The 23,010-nt window shown below is 43.6% G+C and overlaps 1 protein-coding gene across 1 annotated transcript in view; it reads right to left on the bottom strand.

The window, feature by feature from the left end:
- LOC145353195 (lebercilin-like protein) overlaps positions 1–23,010 on the bottom strand; it is a 78,267-nt gene that overhangs the window by 31,954 nt on the left and 23,303 nt on the right. The window contains exons 3-4 of the mRNA XM_080203690.1: positions 16,634–16,771; positions 10,064–10,157 (exon numbers count right to left, since the gene is read on the bottom strand). Coding sequence (XP_080059816.1) covers positions 10,064–10,157; positions 16,634–16,771 — 232 coding nt within the window. The remainder of the gene's footprint in view (positions 1–10,063; positions 10,158–16,633; positions 16,772–23,010) is intronic.

Here is a 23,010-nt window from a genome sequence, read left to right as displayed (position 1 = left end):
GTATGGGGATAGGGATGCTTTGTTGCAATTGTATGGGGCGTTGGTGAGGCCACCTCTGGCGTATTGTCTGCAGTTTTGGTATCCTTATCTGAGGACAGATGTCCTTGCTACAGAGGGAGTAGACCACAGATTTACCAGGCTGATTTCTGGATGGCAGATCTGTCATATGAAGAGAGATTAAGTTGCTTAGGATTATATTCACTGGAGTTTAGAAGAGTGAGAGAGAATCTCATAGAAAGTTAGAAATGGGGCAGCACGGTGGCACAGTGGTTGGCACAGTGGTTAGCACTGCTGCCTTTCACTGCCAGGGACCCGGGTTCAATTCCCAGCTTGGATCACTGCCTGTGTGCAGTTTGCACATTCTCCCCGTGTCTGCGTGGTTTTCCTCCAGGTGCTCCAGTTTCCTCCCACAGTCCAAAAAGATGTGTGTGTTAGATCGGCCATGCTAAATTGGCCCTTAGTGTCAGGGGACTAGCTAGGGTAAATGCATGGGGTTATGGAGATAGGGCCTGGGTGGGATTGTGGTCAGTGTAGACACAATGGGCTGAATGGCCTCCATCTGTACTGTAGGTATTCTGTAACATTCTAACAGGTTTTCATAGAATATAATCCTTATAGTGCAGAAGGAGGCTATTCAGCCCATCAAGTCTGCACTGAAAACAATTCCACCCAGGCCCTCCTCCCCCTTGCCTCATATATTTACCCACTAATCCCTCTAACTAACGTATCCTGGGGGTCACTAAGGGGTAATTTAGCTTGGCCAATCAACCTAACCTGTACATCTTTGGACTGTGGGTAGAAACCAGAGCACCCAGAGGAAACCCACTCAAACACGGGGAGAATGTGCAAACTCCACACAGACAGTTTGACAGGATAGATTCATAAGAACATAATAAGAACATAAGAAATAGGAGCAGGAGTAGGCCATCTAGCCCTTCAAGCCTGCCCCGCCATTCAATAAGATCATGGCTGATCTGTCGTGTCTCAGTTCCACATTCCCGCCCTCTCCCCATAACCCTTAATCCCCTTGCCTATCAAAAACCCATCAACCCGCGTCTTAAATATATTTAGCAAGGCAGCCTCCACCACTTCAACGGGCAGAGAATTCCAGAGATTCACCACCCTTTGAGTGAAGAAGTTCCTCCTCAACTTCGTTCTAAACTGCCCCCCCTTTATCTTGAGGCTGTCTAGTCCTACTGTCCTTTCTGAGCGGGAAGAGCCTCTCCACCTCTATCCCATCCGTCCCATTCATCATCTTATATGTCTCAATGAGATCTCCCCTCATTCCGCTAAACTCTAACGAGTACAAGCCTAGTTTATTCAGCCTCTCCTCATAGTTCAACCCCCTCAAGTCCGGTATCAACCTAGTAAACCTCCTCTGCACTCCCTCCAAGGCCAAAATATCCTTGTGTAAGTGCGGCGACCAAAACTGCACACAGTACTCCAGCTGCGCCCTCACCAGTGCCCTATACAGCTGCAGCAAGACCTCCCTACTTTTATATCCAATCCCCCTCGCTATGAAGGCCAGCATCCCATTTGCCTTCCTGACCACCTGCTGCACCTGCAGGGTGGGGTTTTGCAACTCATGCACAAGGACCCCGAGGTCCCTCTGCACCGTCGCATGCTGCAGTTTCTCGCCATGTAAGTAATAGTCCTTCCTACCATTATTCCTACCAAAGTGGACAACTTCACACTTGCCAACATTAAATTCCATTTGCCATTTCCTGGCCCATTCGCCCAGCCTATCTAGATCCTTCTGCAGACTCTCCACACCCTCCGCACAATTTGCTGTTCCACCAATCTTGGTGTCATCAGCAAATTTCAACACCATACACTCGGTTCCCTCCTCCAGATCATCTATATAAATGGTAAATAGCTGAGGCCCTAGCACCGACACCTGGGGCACTCCACTAGTCACCAACTGCCAATCCGAATAGCACCCATTGACCCCCACACTCTGCCTCCTATTTGACAGCCAATCCTCTATCCACGCTAACACCCTACCCCCAACTCCATGCCCCCTGACCTTCTGTAATAACCTCTTGTGCGGCACCTTATCAAACGTCTTCTGAAAATCAAGAAACACCACATCCACCGGCTCTCCTCTATCCACCGCCCTAGACACATCCTCATAGAACTCCAATAAATTCGTCAGACACGACTTCCCCTTAACAAAACCGTGCTGCGTCTGCTCTATCAAACAATTCTCCTCAAGATGCCTCGCTATTTTCTCCTTGATCACGGATTCTAACATTTTACCTACAACAGACGTTAAACTAACTGGCCTATAATTCCCTGCCTTTTGCCTGCCACCCTTCTTAAACAACGGCGTACATTAGCCGCTTTCCAATCTTCCGGCACTTCCCCGGAATCCAGCGAGGTTTGGAAAATAATCACCAAGGCATCCACTATCACCTCCACCATTTCTTTCAGAACCCTTGGATGCATTCCATCCGGTCCTGGGGACTTGTCCACAATCAGTCCCTCCAGTCTTTCGAGCACTGCCTCTCTAGTAACAACAATGTCATTCAGATCCTCCACTCCTACCATCTTTCCATCACTAACACCCAGCAAAGTATTCACGTCCTCCTCCGTGAAGACCGAAACAAAAAAGTTATTCAAGGCCTCAGCCATTTCCCCATCCCCTACCACTAAGACCCCCTCTCATCCTCTAAGGGTCCAACGTTCACCCTAGTCAGCCTCTTCCTTTTTATATATTTATAAAAACTCTTACTATCCTTTTTTATATTAAGTGCTAGCCCAGCTTCATAGTTTAACCTACCCTTCTTCATCAACTTCTTTGTCATTCTTTGTTGATATTTAAACCTCTCCCAATCCTCTTCTCACCCACTACTCTTAGCTACTCTAAACACATCCGCTTTTAATTTAACACTTTCCTTTACCTCCTTCGTTATCCACGGCTGATTATCTCTCCTCCTACGATCCTGGTGGGGAAGCCCAGAACTAAGGATCATAGTTTGCAGATAGAACTGAAGTGAAGAGAAAATTCTTCACCCAAAGGGTGGTGTATTTGTGGAATTCACTACCACAGAAAGTAGTTGAGGCAAAAATGTTGTGTGATTTCAAGAAGAAGTTAGATATAGCTCTTAGACGTAAAGGAATTGAGGGATATGTACGGAAGACAGGATCAGGACATTGAATTTGATGATCAGCCATGATCAAGATGAATAATGGAGCAGACACGAAGGGCAAATGGCCTACTTCTGCTTATAGTTTCTTTGTTTCTATATTTCTATACCTGTCACATAGGAAGATGGTTGTTCTTGTTGGAAGTTAATCATCTCAGCTCCAGGATATCAATGCAGGAATTCCTCAGGGCAGTGTCCTAGGCCCAAACATCTTCAGCTGCTTCAAAAATGATCTTTATTCCATTAGGTCAGAAGTGAGGATGTTTGCTGGTGATAGCACTATGTTCAGTCCATTTGTGACTTCTCAGATACTGAACCAGTTGCTGTCCAAATGCAGCAAGATCTGGACAATACTCAAGTTTGGGCTGACAAGTGGCAAATAACATTCATGCCACACAAGTGCCAGGCAATTACCATCTCCAGCAAGAGAGGTTCGAGCCATCGCCCCTCGATATTCAATGGCATAACCATTACTGTCAACATCTTAGGGTTACCATTGACCAGAAACTGAATTGGACTAGCCATATAAATGCTGTGGCTACCACAGCAGGCCAAAGGTTAGAAATCCTGCAGCGAGTAACTCATCTCCTAATTCCCCAAAGCTCTCCACCATCCATGAGGCACAAGTCAGCAGTGTAATAAAATATACTCCACTTGTCTGTATGAGTGCAGTTCCAACAACACTCAAGAAGCTTGACACCATCCAGGACAAAGCAGCCCACTCTTTTGCAAATCTTTCCACAAGCATTCCCTCCCTCCATCGCTGACGAACAATGGCAACTGTGTGCACCATCTCCAAGATGCACTGCAGGAACTCATCAAAGTTCCTTAAGCAACACCTTCCAAACCCATGTCCACTACCATTTAGAAGGATAAGAGCAGCAGATTCCCTCCCTCCATCACCTGGAGTTACCCCCTCCTAGTCACTCACCATCCTGACTTGGAAATATATTAGTGTTCAACTACTGTTGCTGGCTCAATCTCCTGGAATTCCTTCCCTAACAGCACTATGAATATACCTACACCTTAGGAACTGTTGCAGTTCAAGAAGGCAGCACATCACCCCCTTCTGAAAGGCAACGATGGATAGGCAATAACTACTGGCCTAGCCAGCGACACCCACATACTATAATTTTTTAAAAATCGTTTGTGGGATAGGTAGAACATCTTTTTGGCTTAATGGCAGCATCTTATTAGTGGCGACTACCACTCATGTTGCTCCTACGTGGTAGCAGTGTGAAACAGCTAGCTTCACCTGTTCTCAGATTTTTCAGATACCCTTCTGAGGATAATCTAAAATAGATTAGAAACTTCTTAGGGCCAAAAGTGACTTCTTAGGCCCATTCATGCATTTGTGCAATATGCAGCAGGAAGCAATCCAATCAAGGTAACCATTATCCCACAGGATGCCTTTGATGCTACCCTATTTCACCATGGATACCAAGACCTGCCACAATTGCGTGAATCACCATTGATTGAGTTTATAAACTCGGCAATTCACACAGTTGAGTTGAGATCTACTGTGCCCAAGTAGATGGTGTTGCTGAAGGCTCCCCACAAAGCCCAGACCACACAAACTTATTTTCTGGATTCCATCAGAAACATGTCTTCGATGGAATGCCACCTAACCTCCTACCCTGTGCATTTTCTGTCGTGTGGATGTTATGTTTGCTATATTTAAATCAGCAGCAGCATGTAATAATTTCCTTACTTGCTCTAAGACTCCATCCAGTGTTCAAATCCACCTTCAAAATGGAGCAGTTAAATGAGCCCTCTTTCCTTGACGTAGCTGTTGAAAAATCTACAGGTGGGCTCTCTACCTTGGTCTACCGCAAGCCTACCTTCACTGGCCAATACAGGCGATGGGACTTTTACAGCTCCACATGCTAGGATTGGCCTTATCAGCAATCTTGTAAACGCGGCCATTTGCTCACCTTGCAAGCTCGATGCTGAAATAGGTCACATCAAAGACATCCTATCACACAGATAAATAATATTTCAGTGCCAGATTGAAGTTAGGTATGTAGGCCAGACATTCCAAGGACTGGCGTGGATTATCTTAAACAACGTGTCCTTTCTGCTGTTTGCAAAGGCCTAATTACAGACTGTGCCGAACCAGCCCGTACTTGTAAAATATAAAACGCAGCATCCAACATTTGATATGATTCCACAGTTGGACAATATTTTTAAAATAATCCTCAGTGTGCTAAGAATTATGCTGCGACCAATTGTTAGTCAGGACAGCAGTGTGGTACTCTTGCGTGTACTGGACTACGGATATTAATATACAGGGCCCTGTTCTTTACAGACAGGAAGAATATGTACACACATTGTGTCTGTTTCAGCTAAACAAACTGAATGAATGCCATTCGCTGGTTCATTCCACAAGGTAATACATTGATCAATCAGAGTCAAGCTGCCTTGTTTAAATTTCAAACAATGTTTGTCAGTTAACTATCAGTCACCATCAACTGATGCATTCTCTGTGTCAATTCCTCTACCAATCAGTGTTCACCTGCCAACCACTGAGCACCCTCTTCCCATACAGTGTAAAGTTTCCCCTGAAATTGACGTTCTTGCGATTGTCCTGATGATTGCAAGATGAAAAGGATTGAAATGGTTGGAATTTTACCATCCCGCCTGCCATGGAATTGGAGCGGGTAAGGTGCGGATCATGGAAAGGTCCATTGACCTCAGGTGGGATTTTACGGTTTCAGGACGAATGAGGCAGTAAAATCCCGCCCACTGTCTTTTCTCATCAACATGCATTACAGATCATCTGATTCCACCTCCAAAACACCATACCATGCACCTCCATCATTATCCCATTGCCTCTCAAACATTTACGCATATTCTTGTGATCTTTAGACTCAATGTTCAATGGGCGATCTAGCTATCTAACTCACCCACAACATCAGCCTTGGCACCATTCTCAAACGCTGCTGATCATACTCGCCTAGTCCTCCAGCCTTTTCCTTTTCCTTTACATACTGATGTTAAAAACCAGATCCATTGTTTACAAACCTCTCTGTAATGACATATCCTCCCTGCTAGTTCTGTGTATCTCACGGCATTCAGCCTCCTGAGTCTGAACCTTCCTTCACACCATCATCAATGTTAAAGCCTTGAGTAATCATTAAAATTCTCCTCCCCATCATCTCTTATTCAACTCCTCTCCTCACCTTTTAAACACACCCAAAGGCCTTTCTCTTCAATAGTAACTTCAGTCACCTCCCCATGCCTCTCAATTCTTGCTTGGTGTCCATTTTTGCCTTCCGCTAAATCCTAGAATCCTACAGAGCAGAAGGAGACCATTTGGCCATCAAATCTGCACCGACCATAATCCTACCCAGGTCCTATCCTATCACTGTTACCCAATGCATTTACCCTAGCTGGTCCCCCTGACACTAAGGAGCAATTTAGCATGGCTAATCCACCTAATCTGCGCATCTTTGGACTGTGGGAGAAAACCAGAGTACCTGGAGGAAACTCACGCAAACACGGGGAGAACGTGCAAACTCCACACAGGCAGTGACTCAAGTCAGGAACTGAACCTGGGTCCCTGGTATTGTGAGGCAGCAGTGCTAACCATTGTGCCATCGTGCCACCCATAATGCCTCCTTTTAGTTTGTGAGCTTTCTACAAATGCATTTATCCAGTTAATTCCAATAACAAGTATAGCGATGTTACGAGTTATACCAGCCAGGGTTTGCTGCAGGTGGCTGCACTTTTAACCAATAATTTTAATCGGCCTGTTGCGATCAGTTTGGATTCTTAGCTGGGCCATTACAGCAGAACATCGTCACAGAGGAACAGGGTTTCACTTGGGGGGAGAACGTTGATTCTGTATTATTTCAATCAGGAGACAACAAGTTCCATCAATTATTTAGGTGGAACAACTTGACTTGAGGAGAATAGAGACAAACACACTTTACACACACTTCACAATTATGCATATGTATAGGTCAAGGTATTCATTTCAGAATATTTAATAATCAATCACATTGCAATGTGCTCATGGGCACCTAAGATGGAGGAACTGGTGGGACTGGGACCATTTACATTCTTAGAATTAAATGAAAACATTTTTCCCTGCCTAGCTGCCTATGTGCATTAGTGGCACAATGGCACCCCCTTCTGCACAGTTTGTAGCATCACAGTTAAATAATGCAACAGTTCTCAATGATTCTTCGCCACTTTATAGTGACGCATGAGGAGAGATTAAGCAGTTTAGGCTTATAGTCATTGGAGTTTAGGAGGATGAGAGGAGATCTGATCGAGATATATAAAACTTTAAAAGAGGTTGATAGATTAAATGTAGATTAAACTTCTCCCCTTGAGGGGCAATCTCAAACAAGAGGTCACAGGTATAGTTTGCGAGGCAGTCGATTTGAAATTGAAATAAGCAGGAACTACTTCTCGCAGAGGGTGGTGAATTTGTGGAACCCATTGTCCTATAGCAGAGTCTGAATCGTTGGATAGTTTCAAGAAGGAGGTAGATATATTTCTGATAAAAAAGGGATAAGGGGATGTGGGGAACAGGTGGGGAGGTGGATTTAAAACCAGGGAGGGATCAGCCATAATCTGATTGAATAGCGGAGCAGGCTCGAAGGGCTGAATTTGCCCACTTCTGCTCCTAATTCAGGAACAATTCAAAGCACTTCAGAAACAATGAGCTATTTTGAAGTGCAGTGGCTTGTTAGGTAGGCAGCCAATTTGAACACAGCAAGAAGATTGCACCAGACTTTTCAAATGGGGCATTACTCAGTGTCAGAGGAGTATAGCAATCAGGATAGTGTGGAGCTAAAATGACATCTAGTGACTGAAGCCTGCAAGTTCAATGTCACTAGGGCCCGTTTAAAGGGGGAATTCTTATTATAGAATCTCTACAGAAGGAGGCCATTTGGCCCATCGAACCTGCACCGACAACAACCGCACCCAGATCCCATTCCCATAACCCCACATCTTTACGCTGCTAGTCCCCCTGATACTAAGGGGCAATTTAGCATAGCCAATCAATCGAACCCACACAACTTTGGACTGTGAGAGGAAATCAGAGCACCCAGAGAAAACTCACACAAACACGGGGAGAACATGCAAACTCCACACAGTCAGTGACCCAAGGCTGGAATTGAACCCGTGTCCAAAGCGCTGTGAGGCAGCAGTGCTAACTAATAAAAACTGGTTACATAAACATTTTCCATGTTCAATACTAAAATAAAGAACATAAACAAAAAGACAAGACAATCTGTTAGAATTAGACTATTAAGGGATCTCTAACTGGAACCACCAGAAGAAACAGACAGAACGTTCTTGATTTAATGTCCCATTAGGAGAGAGACATCTCAAATAGTTTGCAATTCCCTCATTGAAGCATTTGCCAAGACTATGTGATCAGGTTTTTCAGGGAGGCAGGAAGGTTCAGAGGAGCAAGGGGTGATGCCTAAAAGTTTGAAATTTGAAGACTGCAGACCACCTGCTGATAATAGTGGAAGAACCTCATTAACATTTTATTTTTCATTTCCTGTTTGGCATACAAGCAGATTGAAAGGGACAGTGCAAACAATTGGGAGAGTTCAGGGTTGCTGATTACAGCTCGGTGATGCTGGTTCTGGTGGCAAGGGTGGTGGATAGTATCCCAGGTACTGAAGAGAGGCCATGATTGGTAAAGGGAAATTTCACAAACCTCAAATATTTACTCTGTTTCTCTCTCCCGCCTGTTATATATTAATGATTCTGACTAGGGAAATAAATGTATTATCTTCAAATTGACAGATGATACAGAACTGGGCGGGAGGGTGAGCTGTGAGGAGGATGCAGAGATGCTTCTGTGTGATTTGAATAGGCTGAGTGAATGGGCATATGCATGGCAAGTGTAGTACAATGCAATGATGTTATCCAATTCAGTAGCAAAATTAGGCAGATAGATTACTATTTGAATAGGATGTAAGTTGAGGGAGGTAGATACTCAGCGAGACCTTGGAGTCCTCGTGCATCAGTCGCTGAAAGTAAGTAGGCAGTAAAGAAGGCAAATGGTATGTTGGTCTTTATAGCGAGAAGATTTGAATATAGGTTTAAGGATGTTTTACTGCAACTGTATAGGGCATGGTGTGGCCACACCTGGAATATTGGGCAGGATTTTAAGACCTCCCTCGGGTGAGGTTCGTAAAATCCCACCCAAGGCCAAAGGAGAATTCTGCCCCACCCAATTCTGGGGCAGGCGAGGCGGTAAAATTCTGGCTATTTTGTGCAGTTAACGGAGTACAGTGAAGGTTTGACAGGCTGATTCCTGAGTGGCAGGTCTGTCATATGAGGAGAGACTTAAGTCGGCTAGGATTATATTCACTGGAGATTAGAAGAGTGAGAGGGGATCTTTTAGAAACTTATAAAATTCTAACAGAGTTAGGCAGGGTAGATTCAGAAAGAATGTTCCCAATGGTGGGGGAGTTCAGAACTAGGGATCATCGTTTGAGGATAAAGGGTAAACCTTTTAGAACTGAGGTGAGGGGAAATCTCTCTACCTAGAGAGTGGAGAATCTGTGGAATTCACTCCAACAGAAGGTAGTTGAGGCTAAAATGTTGTGTGATTTCAAGAAGAAATCAGATATAGCTTTTGGGGCTAAAGGGATCAAAAGATATGGGGGGAAGCCATGATCAAAATGAATGGCAGAGCAGGCTCAAAGGGCCAAATGACCCACTCCTCCTTCTATTTTCTATGTTTCTATGTTTATATTGAGGGCCTAGAGCAGTACTTGAACTCACTGTCTTCTAACAAAGAACCATACCAATTTTGGTGCTGCAATATATAGAACAGTAATTCTGAAACACAACAGAGATTGGAATCTAAAGTGATTGACAGAATATTATGGAATAACATTGTTTTAAATTGTGTGAATACAACTGGATGAATCTACCCTTATGTCTTGGCGATGACATATTGCTCTTTGGATGGTTCGGCAGCATCCGATTGGCATAGATATTTTTAATTCCAAGCTGACGTTCTTTTTCCTAGGAAAAATTAAGAACTATTGTCAGAAACATGCACAGTGCAATCACTCATATGAAAAGCCATCTAACTGGAAGCTTCACATGCTGTATTGCAGAGAATGAGTTTTAATAAGGTTTATAGGGTCTCTAGCAGGATGCTTATGTCTCCGATTTTCTGACTTTAGCTGAGGTTTCATGAGAGGCAGTGGGCATAAGTGACACAGGGTCTGCTTGTTCACAAGGGAGCTGGGAATTTTGAGAACAAGCCAATTTATCCTGTCTTAGTTTACCTGAAGGAAGAGCTGCAACTCCACACAAGTCAAGACCTAAGAACAGGCTGTCATTCTGCACCTCCAGGCCAAAAGTGCAGTCTGACAAGTTGGTGGAAAAGAAACATTAAAAGTTCCGCAAAAAAACATATTATTGTTTGAATGAAGAATGTGACAGCAAAATGTGAGCATTTGTTATTGTAGTTTGGTTCAGAAACCTAAAAGATAATCTACCTTGATTGACTTTTGCACTTGGATCTTTTCCAGTCTCAAAAGCATGTTGAAGTGGGGCCAACCAAAGAATGGTCTCCATATCTCCATTACTTTCAAAATTCCCAACATCAGGGACCAGTCACCTCTTTCACAGTCAGAACAGCCTCTGGGAATTGGGGTGACGGGAAGTCACACTTGTAATTCAGTTCCCCACGCCTGAGACTGCATGGCTCCAAGCTAGATGATAAAGATTTTAGTCAGTTAACTCCCTCCCACACATGCTACATTAGTCCAAGGCCTGTGGGAACACATTCAAATGCTTGGTATAGGCAGCATGTATTGTATTTGTTGAATTTGCAGAGCTGTCAAAAGCTATTAGCATCTATACTAGTTGGGTATTCTTTGTGACATGTGAGGTTGGAAGCAAGTTTTACATGACAGTCCCTGGTGATAATTTAACTAATAATGTTCAGTCCAGAGCAATGCAAAACCTATAAGAACAGTCTGCTGTGGATTTCTCCAACATATATAAATGTATTAAGGGTTTGTTTTTCTCCTCACATCTCATATTAACAAGAAGGACAAAGAAAATAATTTAATTCTTTACTTGGCTAAAAGGAAGACACAATGAAAAGATGGAGAATTAAGAATATTCTCTCTACAAAAAGGTCGCCCTATTCACTGTGTTAAGATGCTAAGATACATGGACTAGGGAAATCCCAGATTCAGCCCTTGGTCTGTCCTGCGTTGGCTAATCTTAGACAGGGTCACATTGGAAATTCAGTAGTGGCATCAGAGTCCCATAAAGGATAAAAACTGGCCAGAACTTTTACTGTTGATTATAATATCTCATACTGATACTTGCAAACATTTGGACTTTGAGCCGTAGGACAGCAATACAGGCTAATACCTTGACCAAGTCTCGCACATGGGGCTGGACTTTACTGGGTGCCTCAGTGCCTGTCCCACCTAGCTAAAAGGTCAGAAGGGTGATCTGCCCACTCCACAGAATGACAACTGTTATGCTATCATTATCTGCCCAGTTGCCAATTAAGAGAGGTCAAGCAGGACTTCCGCCCCTCAGGAACAGGAACCCACCCCCACCCCGAGAGATTGCAGCTACTCAGAGGCCGGTAGCTCTCCTGTACCAGCAGCGCCACCAGGAACAGTGACAACTGACAGGCGGCAGATGGCACAGTGGTTAGCTTTGCTGCTTCACAGTGCCAGGGACCCAGGTTCGATTCCTGGCTTGGGTGACTGTGTGCATGGACTCTGCGTGTTCTCCCCATGTCTGCATGTGTTTCCTCCAGGTACTCTGGTTTCCTCCCACAGTCCAAAGATGTGCTGGTTAGGTGCATTGGCTAAATTCTTCCTCAGTGTACCTGAACATGCGCTGGAGTGTGGCGACTAGGGAATTTTCATAGTAACTTCATTGCAGTGTGAATGTAAGCCTAAATAAATTTTAAACTTTAAAACAAGGATTACTAGCATGATATTGAAGGGAAGAAGAGCCAGTGTGTGTCTAAAGGGAAGGATTAGCAAACATTCACTGAACCAGGGACTGAGACTATTTCCTCGGTAGGATGTAGCTGTTACTAGGGGGCATAATTACAAGGTTCATGGTGGGAAATATAGGAGGGATGTCTGAGATAGGTTCTTTATTCAGAGAGTGGTTGGGGTGTGGAATGCACTGCCTGCTGTGATAGTGGAGTCGGACACTTTAGGAACTTTCAAGCGGTTATTGGATAGGCACATGGAACACACCAGAATGATAGGGAGTGGGATAGCTTGATCTTGGGATTGGACATAGCTCGGCACAACATCGAGGGCCGAAGGGCCTGTACTGTGCTGTACTATTCTATGTTCTAAGTTCTATGAGTCAGGGATATCCCTGGGTGCCAAGCTGGCAAGCCTTGTTGAACAGAGTGAAAGGGGCAAAAGGGGAGGGAGGAACGGCCAAGGGGGAAGAAAAACTTTGGGGGGAACTGGAGGGAGGGAAACTCGGGGTGGGAGGGAGATTAAATTGTGGTTGTAGCAGAAACTATTATGGGAACTAATTGCCCATTTAAGACCTGAATTGGTGTTGGCTGCCTGCTGGATTTCATGCACCCTTCCCCACCTCACCCTTCAAACCTGTCAGTGGGGGAGAGTAGAATCTGATTCATGAAGCATTAACCATGAAGGCAGGATGCCAGTAATCTTTTTTTCCCCTTGGAACTGTTCCCCAGTCTGACACGAGAATAGTAGATGGAAAATTATTTTTGAAAACCCGTAATCACACATCACCTGCACTGAGAGGTGAAGGCAGAATGACCTGTTTAGTTAAGGGGGTTGGGTTTATAAAATCACACTCCTGCAAGTTTCTTGCTATGATTTTCCACTCATTAGTTTTAATGGGTGGAAAATTGTAGGGAGCACACCTGAGATTTCCTGATATGTGCCCTAGTGGATGAATCTTATTGTCATGAGCATGTATTCTTAAAATACGACATCTGTGTGCCTTTAAGGGTAACTTACAATTGTTGGCTCAGACTTACTGCCTTTGGGCACTGTAGGGGTTGGGGTACATTATTAACCCCTTTAATCACATTTTAGTTTGATGTGATAAGTATCCTTTGTACTTTGCCTTTTGCTTCGGGTAGTTCCCTTCTTTTTGGGAGCTGTCCCTTTTAATTTGTCCATCAGTTAACTTGATTTAACTTAATTATTTAGTCGAAAAGATTGTCTTACTGCCTGTGTCAAATGAGATAAGGTAACAGGGACAAGCCAACACAGGCTTCGTTCTCCTGTATCAACTTGGAAAACTCTCATTCCTTGGCTTAGCTGCTTTACGAAACATAATTCAGAGAGACCGAGGAGAAAATTTCTCTGAAGGAGAATGGTGAAGAGTCCCGAACAGCAGAAAGATTACAATATGCACGCACAGTCATATCATTACAGCCTGGCAGTTTAGTCTGAGAACCTGAGTTAATTATTATTCAAAGCACGTCAATGCCCAGAATTGCTTCTGAGTTACTCCCACTCCAACCTTGCGACCACACCAGCAATGTGGTGGAAATCTGGTTTACCCATAGGCCCTGGTGCAGTTACAGCAGTGGAGTGGGACCAAGCAGAAATTCTGGAACACTTCATTTTCCTTTCTGGGATGGTCACAATGGCTGCACACAGATCTGTGCCAATAATATCCTTTTGCAGGATCCCTGACCTTGTTTGCACCAGAGTGGGGAGAGTAGAGTGCAGATGCTTCATTCCAAGGGCTTATGTGCAACCTGGTCTATACACCTCAACACAAAGCCAGAGGTTTGGAGCTCTCCTTGGACAATCTGCCACTGCCATCTGTCCAATGGAATTTATTTGCTTGCACAGTCGGCCAATGGTCCAGGCAAACCATGGCTGTCAAACAGTCTGGAGGTCAGCGCATCAAGGATTAAATGCTAAGCAGTAATCAGTGACACTCACACACACAAGTGGTGCTTGAGTGAGCATAATTGCATCAATAGGTGATTCCAGGCAGGTCAATTGCATTAGGGTGAACAATCCAAGCAACAACAGGGTGATTATTACTGACATGTCCTTCCATTAGCCTTGCTCTTGTCAATCATCCATAACCACAGATTTGAGTAGATCTGTCTGTCCATGTTGACTGCCCACCCACCACACTACTCAAGGCCTTCCTTCCTTCTGTGAAGCCTTTCTTTGAAGCCTGTGGCCCACCAACAGAAGAGCATCTCAAGAACAATGCTTCTCACACTTGACAGTCTTCCCCTCCATGGTGTCCCCTAAGCCTTTCCCTGATACCCTGGAATCTGCTCTCTGGCACTCTTCCAGTGCTACCCTAGTTTCCTCTGACTATGGCTCCCCAATAACCTGGAGCCTTCCCCAATGCCCTTCCAATGTTATCGCGGTTTCCCCCAGATACCCTGGAGTGTTCCCTCTGGCATCCTTCCACTGTTACCTCAGCCTCCCTCGAGTCAAATGCTGCTTACCTCTCAGTCAAAGGCTGCTCAACCTCAAATCAAACCTCAATAGCTCTGGGTGAAGCCTGGTCACCCACCACCACCCTCCTTCCCCCCCAGTCAAACTGCAGTAACTCCTCTCCTTCCTGAATACGGAGAGCCGCTCTGCTGCCCCCACCTCTAACCTCCCCTCAGATGGGTCCTCGCCTTTTGAAACCAGCCATGATTCATGCTGTTCTGACATCACACTGCCATGGGATGGATTTAGGTGAACTTCTTGATCTGGGGGAGTGGGGTTGGTGGAACAACCTGGTATATGGGCTTGATAATGAGACGCTAATGTATTCAAATAAGGTTCCCAACGTTGATTGTCAGGGATTGTGACCGAACACTGGCGAGCGGATGATCGTGTCAAGCCTTCAGGGTGACATAAAATGCAACTTTGGCCTTTTTGCAATATTTGTTGCCAAACCCGCCCAGACGCTAATGGGAGCAGAGAATCCCGTCCATGACATTGTTTGGTTAATGATGATTTACAGGGGGCTTTGATGGGGATAGGAAGCAATTAACCAAACAACACGAGAAAAGGGAAGATAGCGGGTAACTTGATCTTAAATGACTTCAGGTTAAAATAACAGTTCAAGTTTTTCTATTGAACAAAATTCAGCCAGACTCAAACAAAGTCACATGGCCGACAGATTATACTGTGACAGCAACAAGTCCATGTTTACAAATGGAAAAGAACCAGCGATCACCTTCAATAGTAAATGCACTGCATAGTGCGATACTTTTCCCCACAGATCAGAAGGGCAAGATTGTATCTCTGATTAATGCTGAACTGGTTAAAACAGTCTTGGAATACTAAAATTAGCTTCACTTTCTTTCAGATGGGGAAAACTGTGATCCAGTGACCCAGCTATAAGATACATAACGTGGATGGATGTCAGTTGAGAATTGGGTTCAGAACAACCTGTAATATTTCCAAACATGCTGGTCACACTGTAGCGAGTGCAAAAAATTCAAAATAAAAGTACTTCTTATTGGTGTTAACAACATCAGAGTAAATCTAGTGGCATTTTATTGTAAAAATAATTCACTCTTTTTTTGGAAAACGGTGATATGGAGTTGGCCCTTCCACCCCGACAACAAAACTACTATTTTTCAACTAGTTCTGTGAGACAGATGGAGCCATTCGCTCTGGCTCAATGCTGAACTGAGACAGATGGCAGAGCTTTATCACAACATCCTCTGTAGATCTGACCCTGGAAAAACACTGAGCCAGCAGAGAGGTGTGCTACTTAGGTGCCCAAGAGAGACCCACCTTCAAAAATGCTTCGTCTGCAATTAAAAGAGATAATACTTTCTCTTAAAGGCAGGATAAGACTCAAACCGTAAACAACATGGCTTGTGGGATTTCAACGTTATTGGAAATAATGTAATTATAGTTCAGGAAGGAAGTAGATTTCCACGTGTGTTGCTGCTGAAAAGTTGCTCTGAGACATTTCTTGCCAACGTGTTCAGTTCACATTAATTATATTTTCAAGGATGCATTACTAAAGCCACATCTGCTTCACAATACTTAAAAAAGAGAAAAAAACTCAGATAGAGTTTCTCCTCCTGTATCATTTTCTAGTGACCCCCAACTGGGCATTGGATAAGGAGAGGCTTTAGGGTTGACTATGATGCCCAACATGGAAATAACCCTCCCAATTCTATTTAGGTACACTTACGAAAAATGGTCAATTGAGCAAGGTACTGAAGGGTTGCTGGAAATTTCCTGAGTCAGTCAAGTGGGTAGGGGAGGGATGGCAGGAGTTGGAGATGAGGTAGGGTGCTTGGCAGTCAAAAGTTGGTTTCTCTTTAGAAATACAAAATATACTGATCGATAATTTTGCTTCCCACTGTACCAATAACGGACCTTTTTTGTAAACTTAATTTGTCTGGGGTTGATATCTTCATTTACCCAAATTTTACCCAGATTTAACTTAATGCTTCACTTTTTCATTGCTGAAGTTTTAAACAAACCAATGATGTTACAATGGGTCAGTTAAAGCAATACCGTCAGCATTTGGTTCAGAGTGCGTTGCTCCAATTCTAGCTTCTTTATCAGCTCAAGGGCCTCCCGTGTCTTTCTGTGTTCTGCAGCCAGCTGATGATTGAAACTTTTACCTTTTAATTCCAGACTTTTCTCCAGGTCCTAGAGACACAGTGAACAAAATAAGCACCCGCAGGAAAATCATGGGATAATTGCCATTGAAGACAATACTTCTGTGTTCATACATCCCTTCCTTTCCTGAAGATGCAGACTCATCAAGTGGAATGATTCCTCAGGCACCAGCAACCCTTCAACACCATGGCCAATTGGACTATCCATGAGCACAGTGTAAAATGTTGGTTATTCTATCATGGGGGCATCTCAATTAGAGTCTCAAAACCAAGCCACATCCATCTTTACCCAATGCCCATTTATCCGTTTTTCAGTAGCTACTGGTGCATAGCAAGCAGGAGCTGGAAATCTTCCCAAGACTAGGTGATCAAATCAGTTTCAGTGCCTTTATTGATGTCTCATCTCTGATCAGCCAACTCAGCACCAGCCAGATGTTGAACCTAGATCTTTCTAATGGCACAATATCCAGTTCTGGTGCTACCCAGGCACAAAGTAATGACTGTGGAAGTGCTTAGCATCGCACGACTGATAAAAAAATGCAGTGTCGCCATTGAGGATGTGTAAGATAACTAAGTTTCTTGGTACCAATGTTTCAATATTACTTGAAAACTCTATTAGAAAAAAGGACGTTATGTAAACCTCAACAACAATGCAAATAAAAAGCCCATGCACGTGGGAGTGTTCAGGACAACACCTGGTGGTGACTCAACATATAGCACTCTTTTGAAGTGAACTCCTAACAAAAAAGTCAAAAACACATCAGATATATTTTAGTTGTGTGGGAAAGGAGCAGTAAGGCAGGGCGGTGGACTTATATATATTCAACTCACTGAAACTGAATCATGATTAAAAATATGAGGGCTCCCAACTAAAGTGTAAGTTTAAGTTTTTTTTGTGTCACAAGTAGGCTTAAAATAACACTGCGATGAAGTTACTGTGAAAATCGCCAAGTTGCCACACTCTGGCGCCTGCTCGGATACACAGAGGGAGAATTTAGTATGGCCAATGCACCTAACCAGCACGTCTTTCAGACTGAGGGAGGAAACCAATGCCCCCGGAGGAAACATATGCTAACATGGGGAGAATGTGCAGACTCCGTACAGTCACCTGCGCCGAGACTCAAACTCAGGTCCCTGGTGCTGGGAGGGTAGCAGTGCTGACCACTGTGCCACCATGTCACCTCTGTTCCTAATTACTTTTTTGCATGCCTGGATAAACGTAGCTCCAAGAATATTTAAGAAACTTGATGCAATCCAGCACAAAACAGCCCCCTTGATTGACATGCCGATCCACCACATTAAACATTCACTCACTCCACCTCCACCACTGATGCATCACGGCTACATTGTGTAACATCTACAAGATGCACTGCAGCAACTTGCCAAGGCTCCTGTAACAGCACCTTCCAAACCTGTGACCTCAACCACCTAGAAAGACATGGGCAGCAGGCACATGTAGGTGTACCTACACCATGTGGTCTGTAGTGGTTGAAGAAGGCAGCTCACCACCACTTCTTCAAGGAGAATTAGGGATGGGCAATAAATGGTGGCCTTGTCAGTGATGCTCACATCCCATGAAGGATTGAAGTCCAGTAGTTATGGGGAGGTTTGCCCTTGCTAAAATAATTCCTTGGGAGTGTTAGACAAAGGGAATTTATCAAATAAGAACATAAAATAGTGGAGTAAAAAAGATTAAGCACTTTTCCACTTTTTCATTTCAGGGATCAAATCCAATCCAAACTGATGAGATGAATTTATCTAGGAGACTATGCAAACCCTGAACAAAATGCACTTGATAAATTGCAAACCTGTTGAAAGTCCACAATAAATAATCTGGTGCCTAACTGATAAGCAGAGGGGTATATCTTATTGAGTTTGACACAAATTTTAATAAGGGAATCCTATTTTGCATTCATATCTACGTTATTATTATAATGAATGAATAATGGAAAGTATATACACCAAAGAGACCATTTGATTGCTAGTCTGGAAAAGGAAAAAAAACCACTGGAGCACAACTGAATTGTTTTTACAAGTTTGGGGTGGGAGTGTGTGGGAGTGGTAGACAGGAGCAGCTTTATCCTGCATGTAATGTATACTAATGTAATGGCCTGGGAGAGTCTGGTACAATTATGAAAAACAAATAGCATTACAAAATATTCCAAACTATATAATACTATAATTGGTGACCTTAATAAACACTAAAACTTACTCTGCTTTAGTTGTTCTTTAAAATGCTGATGGAGAAAATCAGGCCAGAAACTCCAAGGTGTTTTGTGACGTTAGCCTAGACCCTAGGTTTTACATTTGATTTTGGCATGCGTGAGCATAAAGTGCTTCACTACAGGTATGATTCAAGTGATCCCCAGGAAGCTTTTATTAAACAAACTTTATTTACGAACACAGTTAAAATACAACAAAAAGAATTAGCATAATTTTTACTAATTACAAGACTTAAACATGACACAGTATAACTCCTAACAGCTAGCTATCTCTTGTTCCAAAGTAAAACAACATCCCACAGACACACCCCCTTCAGATCTAGTTAGTACAAAATGAGTATGCTGGATTTTCAGCTTTGTAACACCCATACATAAAATCAGTTGTTTTCAGAGAAGGACATATCTCTTAAACAGCCAAACTTCAGAGAGGTAAATATCCAGTCTCTGGCAGATTCCAATATCACAACACTTAAAAAAACAAAACTTGCAACTCCAGAGAGAGTAAAAACCACTGTTGCCGCTCTCAGCTTCAAGCTGCTCCTGAAAACGAAACTAAAACCTGGAATGCTCTGTGAGAAACAGCTGTCTCGTTGCATATCTGACCTGTTAATTATCCAAAAATCAAGATCTACTCAGCAATCCCCAAAGACCACTAAAACCACAGATCACTGGATTAGTTCAGGTTAAAATCAACATGATATCAATTACACAGCCTCAGTAAGAATAAAGGACACCTGCTAGAGACAACACAGTGCTGACAAAACATCCTGAAAAAGAAAGGCACATTACCATCACACTGGTTACTTAATTATTGTAATGGAAGGATGATTTTCTGTTTCTTTGGCACACACAGCAATATAAGTGTTGATGTATCTACAATACATCACAGCCTGAATTGCGTACAAATACATTGGGTGGAATTTTATCTGTCCTAAATTGCTTGTAAGTCTCACAACACCAGGTTAAAGTCCAACAGGTTTATTTGGTAGCAAAAGCCACTAGCTTTTGGAGCGCTGCTCCTTTGTCAGGTGAGTGGAGTTCTTTTCACAAACAGGGCATATAAAGACACAAACTCAATTTCCAAAATAATGGTTGTAATGCAAGTCTTTACAGGTAATCAAGTTTTAAAGGTACAGACAATGTGAGTGGAGAGAGCGTTAAGCACAGGTTAAAGAGATGTGTATTGTCTCCAGTCACGACAGTTAGTGAGATTTTGCAAGCCCAGGCAAGTTAGTGGCTTTTGCTACCAAATAAACCTGTTGGACTTTAACCTGGTGTTGTGAGACTTCTTACTGTGTTTATCCCAGTCCAACGCCAGCATCTCCACAACCTAAACTGCTTGTAGCAGGGTTGTGGGTCAGGCACCCATTTGCAATTGAAGGAATCTGCCACTGCTCTTTAATTCTGCCACATCTTTAGTATCCAATTTCTTAGTTTATTGACAATCACAAAGCACGGGCATGACGATAACTCTTCTCCTGCTCTTCATTCTCCTCGAATGCCAATCTATCTGCACTTTCATCTTCATACAGCTCCACCCCTCTTCTGCAGTCTGATGTTATGAAGGGTACAGAAGATCCCAATTATTCTAGAGATTGTAGATGGGGCAATTGAAAGGTACCTCTAGATCTGCCAAAGCACCAGAAAGACATATTTAGCAATCCCATGACTTGTTCTACTAATGCCCTTCTGATTATGTAATTCGTATCATATTTCTCCTCTAGTTCACTGGTAGGATTCCTACAGGAGTTATCAGTCAAGACTTCAGAGGGTAGCCAGGTCTCCAAGAAACTAGCTGCTGACGCTCTGTGGAGAAATAAAAACCAGTAGGAGATGTGCAAATTGGGTGGATTTGCCATGCTAAATTGTCCGCTAGGGCGAGATTTCCCAGCCCAAGACCAGAAAATCCCACCCGAGGTAACAGATCTTTGCATGGTCTGACCTCCGCTGCTACAATTCTTGTGATGGGTGGGACGGGAAAGTTCCGCCCCGAGTGTCTCAAGATGTGTATGTTAGGGGATTAGTGGGGTAAATATTAACGGTTACAGGGATAGGCCCTGGGTAAAATGCTCTTTTGAAGAGTCAGTGCAGACTTGAAGAGCCAAATGGTCTCCTTCTGCATTGTAGGAATTCTATGATTCGATGTGACTGCTGCAAAATGATTTAATTTGATTTGACTTATTATTGTTACATGTATGAGTATACAGTGAAAAGTATTTTTTGCTCTATACAGACAAGGCATACCATTCATTCAGAAGGAAAGAAGAGAATGCAGAATGTAGTGTTACAGTCATAGCTACGATGTAGAAAAAAATCAACATAGTACGAGGTAAGTCCATTCAAACTTCTGACAGCAGCAGGGAAGAAGCTATTCTTAAGTCGGTTGGTACGTGACCTCAAACTTTTGTGTCTTTCCAGACAGAAGAAGGTGGAAGAGAGAATGTCTGGGGTGCATGGGGTCCTTGATAATGCTGGCTGCTTTTCCGAGGCAATGGGAGGTATAGACAAAGTCAATGGTTGGGAGGCTGGTTTGAGTGATGGATTGGGCTTCACTCACGAATTTTTATAGTTTCTTGCGATCTTGGGCAGAGCAGGAGCCATACCAAGCTGTGATGCAACCAGAAAAAATGCTTTCTATGGTGTATCTATAAAGGTTGGTGAGAGTCATTGCTGACATCTCAAATTTCCTTAGGCTTCTGAGAAAGTAGAGGCGTTGGTGGGCTTTCTTAACTATAGTGTCGGCATGGGGGGACCAGGACAGGTTATTGGTGATCTCAATATGTAAGGACATAGAACATAGAAAAACTACAGCATAAACAAGTTGCGCCAATCATATCGCTACCTATTAGGCTTACGTATAACCCTCAATCCTGAGGGACCGTCAGTCCCTTGTACTCATCCAGAAGTCTCTTAAAAGACCCTATCGAATTTAAATTTAAAGAATTTGAAGCACTTGATAATTTCATGATGTAGATAGAGGCGTGTTCTCCACTATGCTTCCTGAAGTTGATGACTATCTCCTCCTTCGTTTTGTTGACATTGAGGGAGAGATTATTGTTGTCACACCAGTTCATCAGATTCTCTATCTCATTCCTTTATTCTGTCTCATCATTGTTTAAGACCCGACCTACTATGGTGGTGTTATCAGCAAACTTGAAGGTGTTGTCACATGTGCGCAGTTAATGACTCCCTGTACCGGTGAACATCCAGCCACTACAGCGGAACTGACAACCTTTTGTGTTTGACTGCCTCAACTCGTCATACTTGGGAAACAAGGCATCAGTGGAATAGGAGATGCAGTTTGGACAGCAGACTGTGACTGTTGCTGATATCACCAATTAATCATAGAATCCCCACACTGCAGAAAGAGGCCATTCAGCCCATCATGTCTGCACCAATAACAATCCCATCTAGGCCCCATCTCCATAATCATAAGAACATAAGAAATAGGAGCAGGAGTAGGCCATCCAGCCCTTCGAGCCTGCCCCGCCATTCAATAAGATCATGGCTGATCTGTCGCTGCTCAGTTCCACTTTCCCGCCCTCTCCCCATAACCCTTAATCCCCTCTCCTATCAAAAACCCATCAACCCGCGTCTTAAAAATATTTAGCGAGGCAGCCTCCACCACTTCAACGGGCAGAGAATTCCAGAGATTCACCACCCTTTGAGTGAAGAAGTTCCTCCTCAACTCCGTTCTAAACCGCCCCCCTTTTATCTTGAGGCTGTGCCCCCTAGTCCTATTGTCTTTTTTGAGCGGGAAGAGTCTCTCCACCTCTATCCTATCCATCCCATTCATCATCTTATACGTCTCAATGAGATCTCCTCTCATTCTTCTAAACTCTAACGAGTACAAGCCCAGTTTATTCAGCCTCTCCTCATAGCTCAACCCCCTCAACTCCGGTATCAGCCTAGTAAACCTCCTCTGCACTCCCTCCAAGGCCAAGATATCTTTGCGCAGGTGCGGCGCCCAAAACTGCACACAGTACTCCAGCTGTGGCCTCACCAATGCCCTATACAGCTGCAGCAAGACCTCCCTACTTTTATATTC

Source organism: Carcharhinus amblyrhynchos, chromosome 15, assembly GCF_965287045.1.
Source record: "Carcharhinus amblyrhynchos chromosome 15, sCarAmb.v2.hapA, whole genome shotgun sequence".
Classification (NCBI taxonomy): domain Eukaryota; kingdom Metazoa; phylum Chordata; class Chondrichthyes; order Carcharhiniformes; family Carcharhinidae; genus Carcharhinus; species Carcharhinus amblyrhynchos.
Note: the sequence above shows the minus strand (reverse complement) of the source record. Positions and strands in the feature narration are given on the sequence as shown.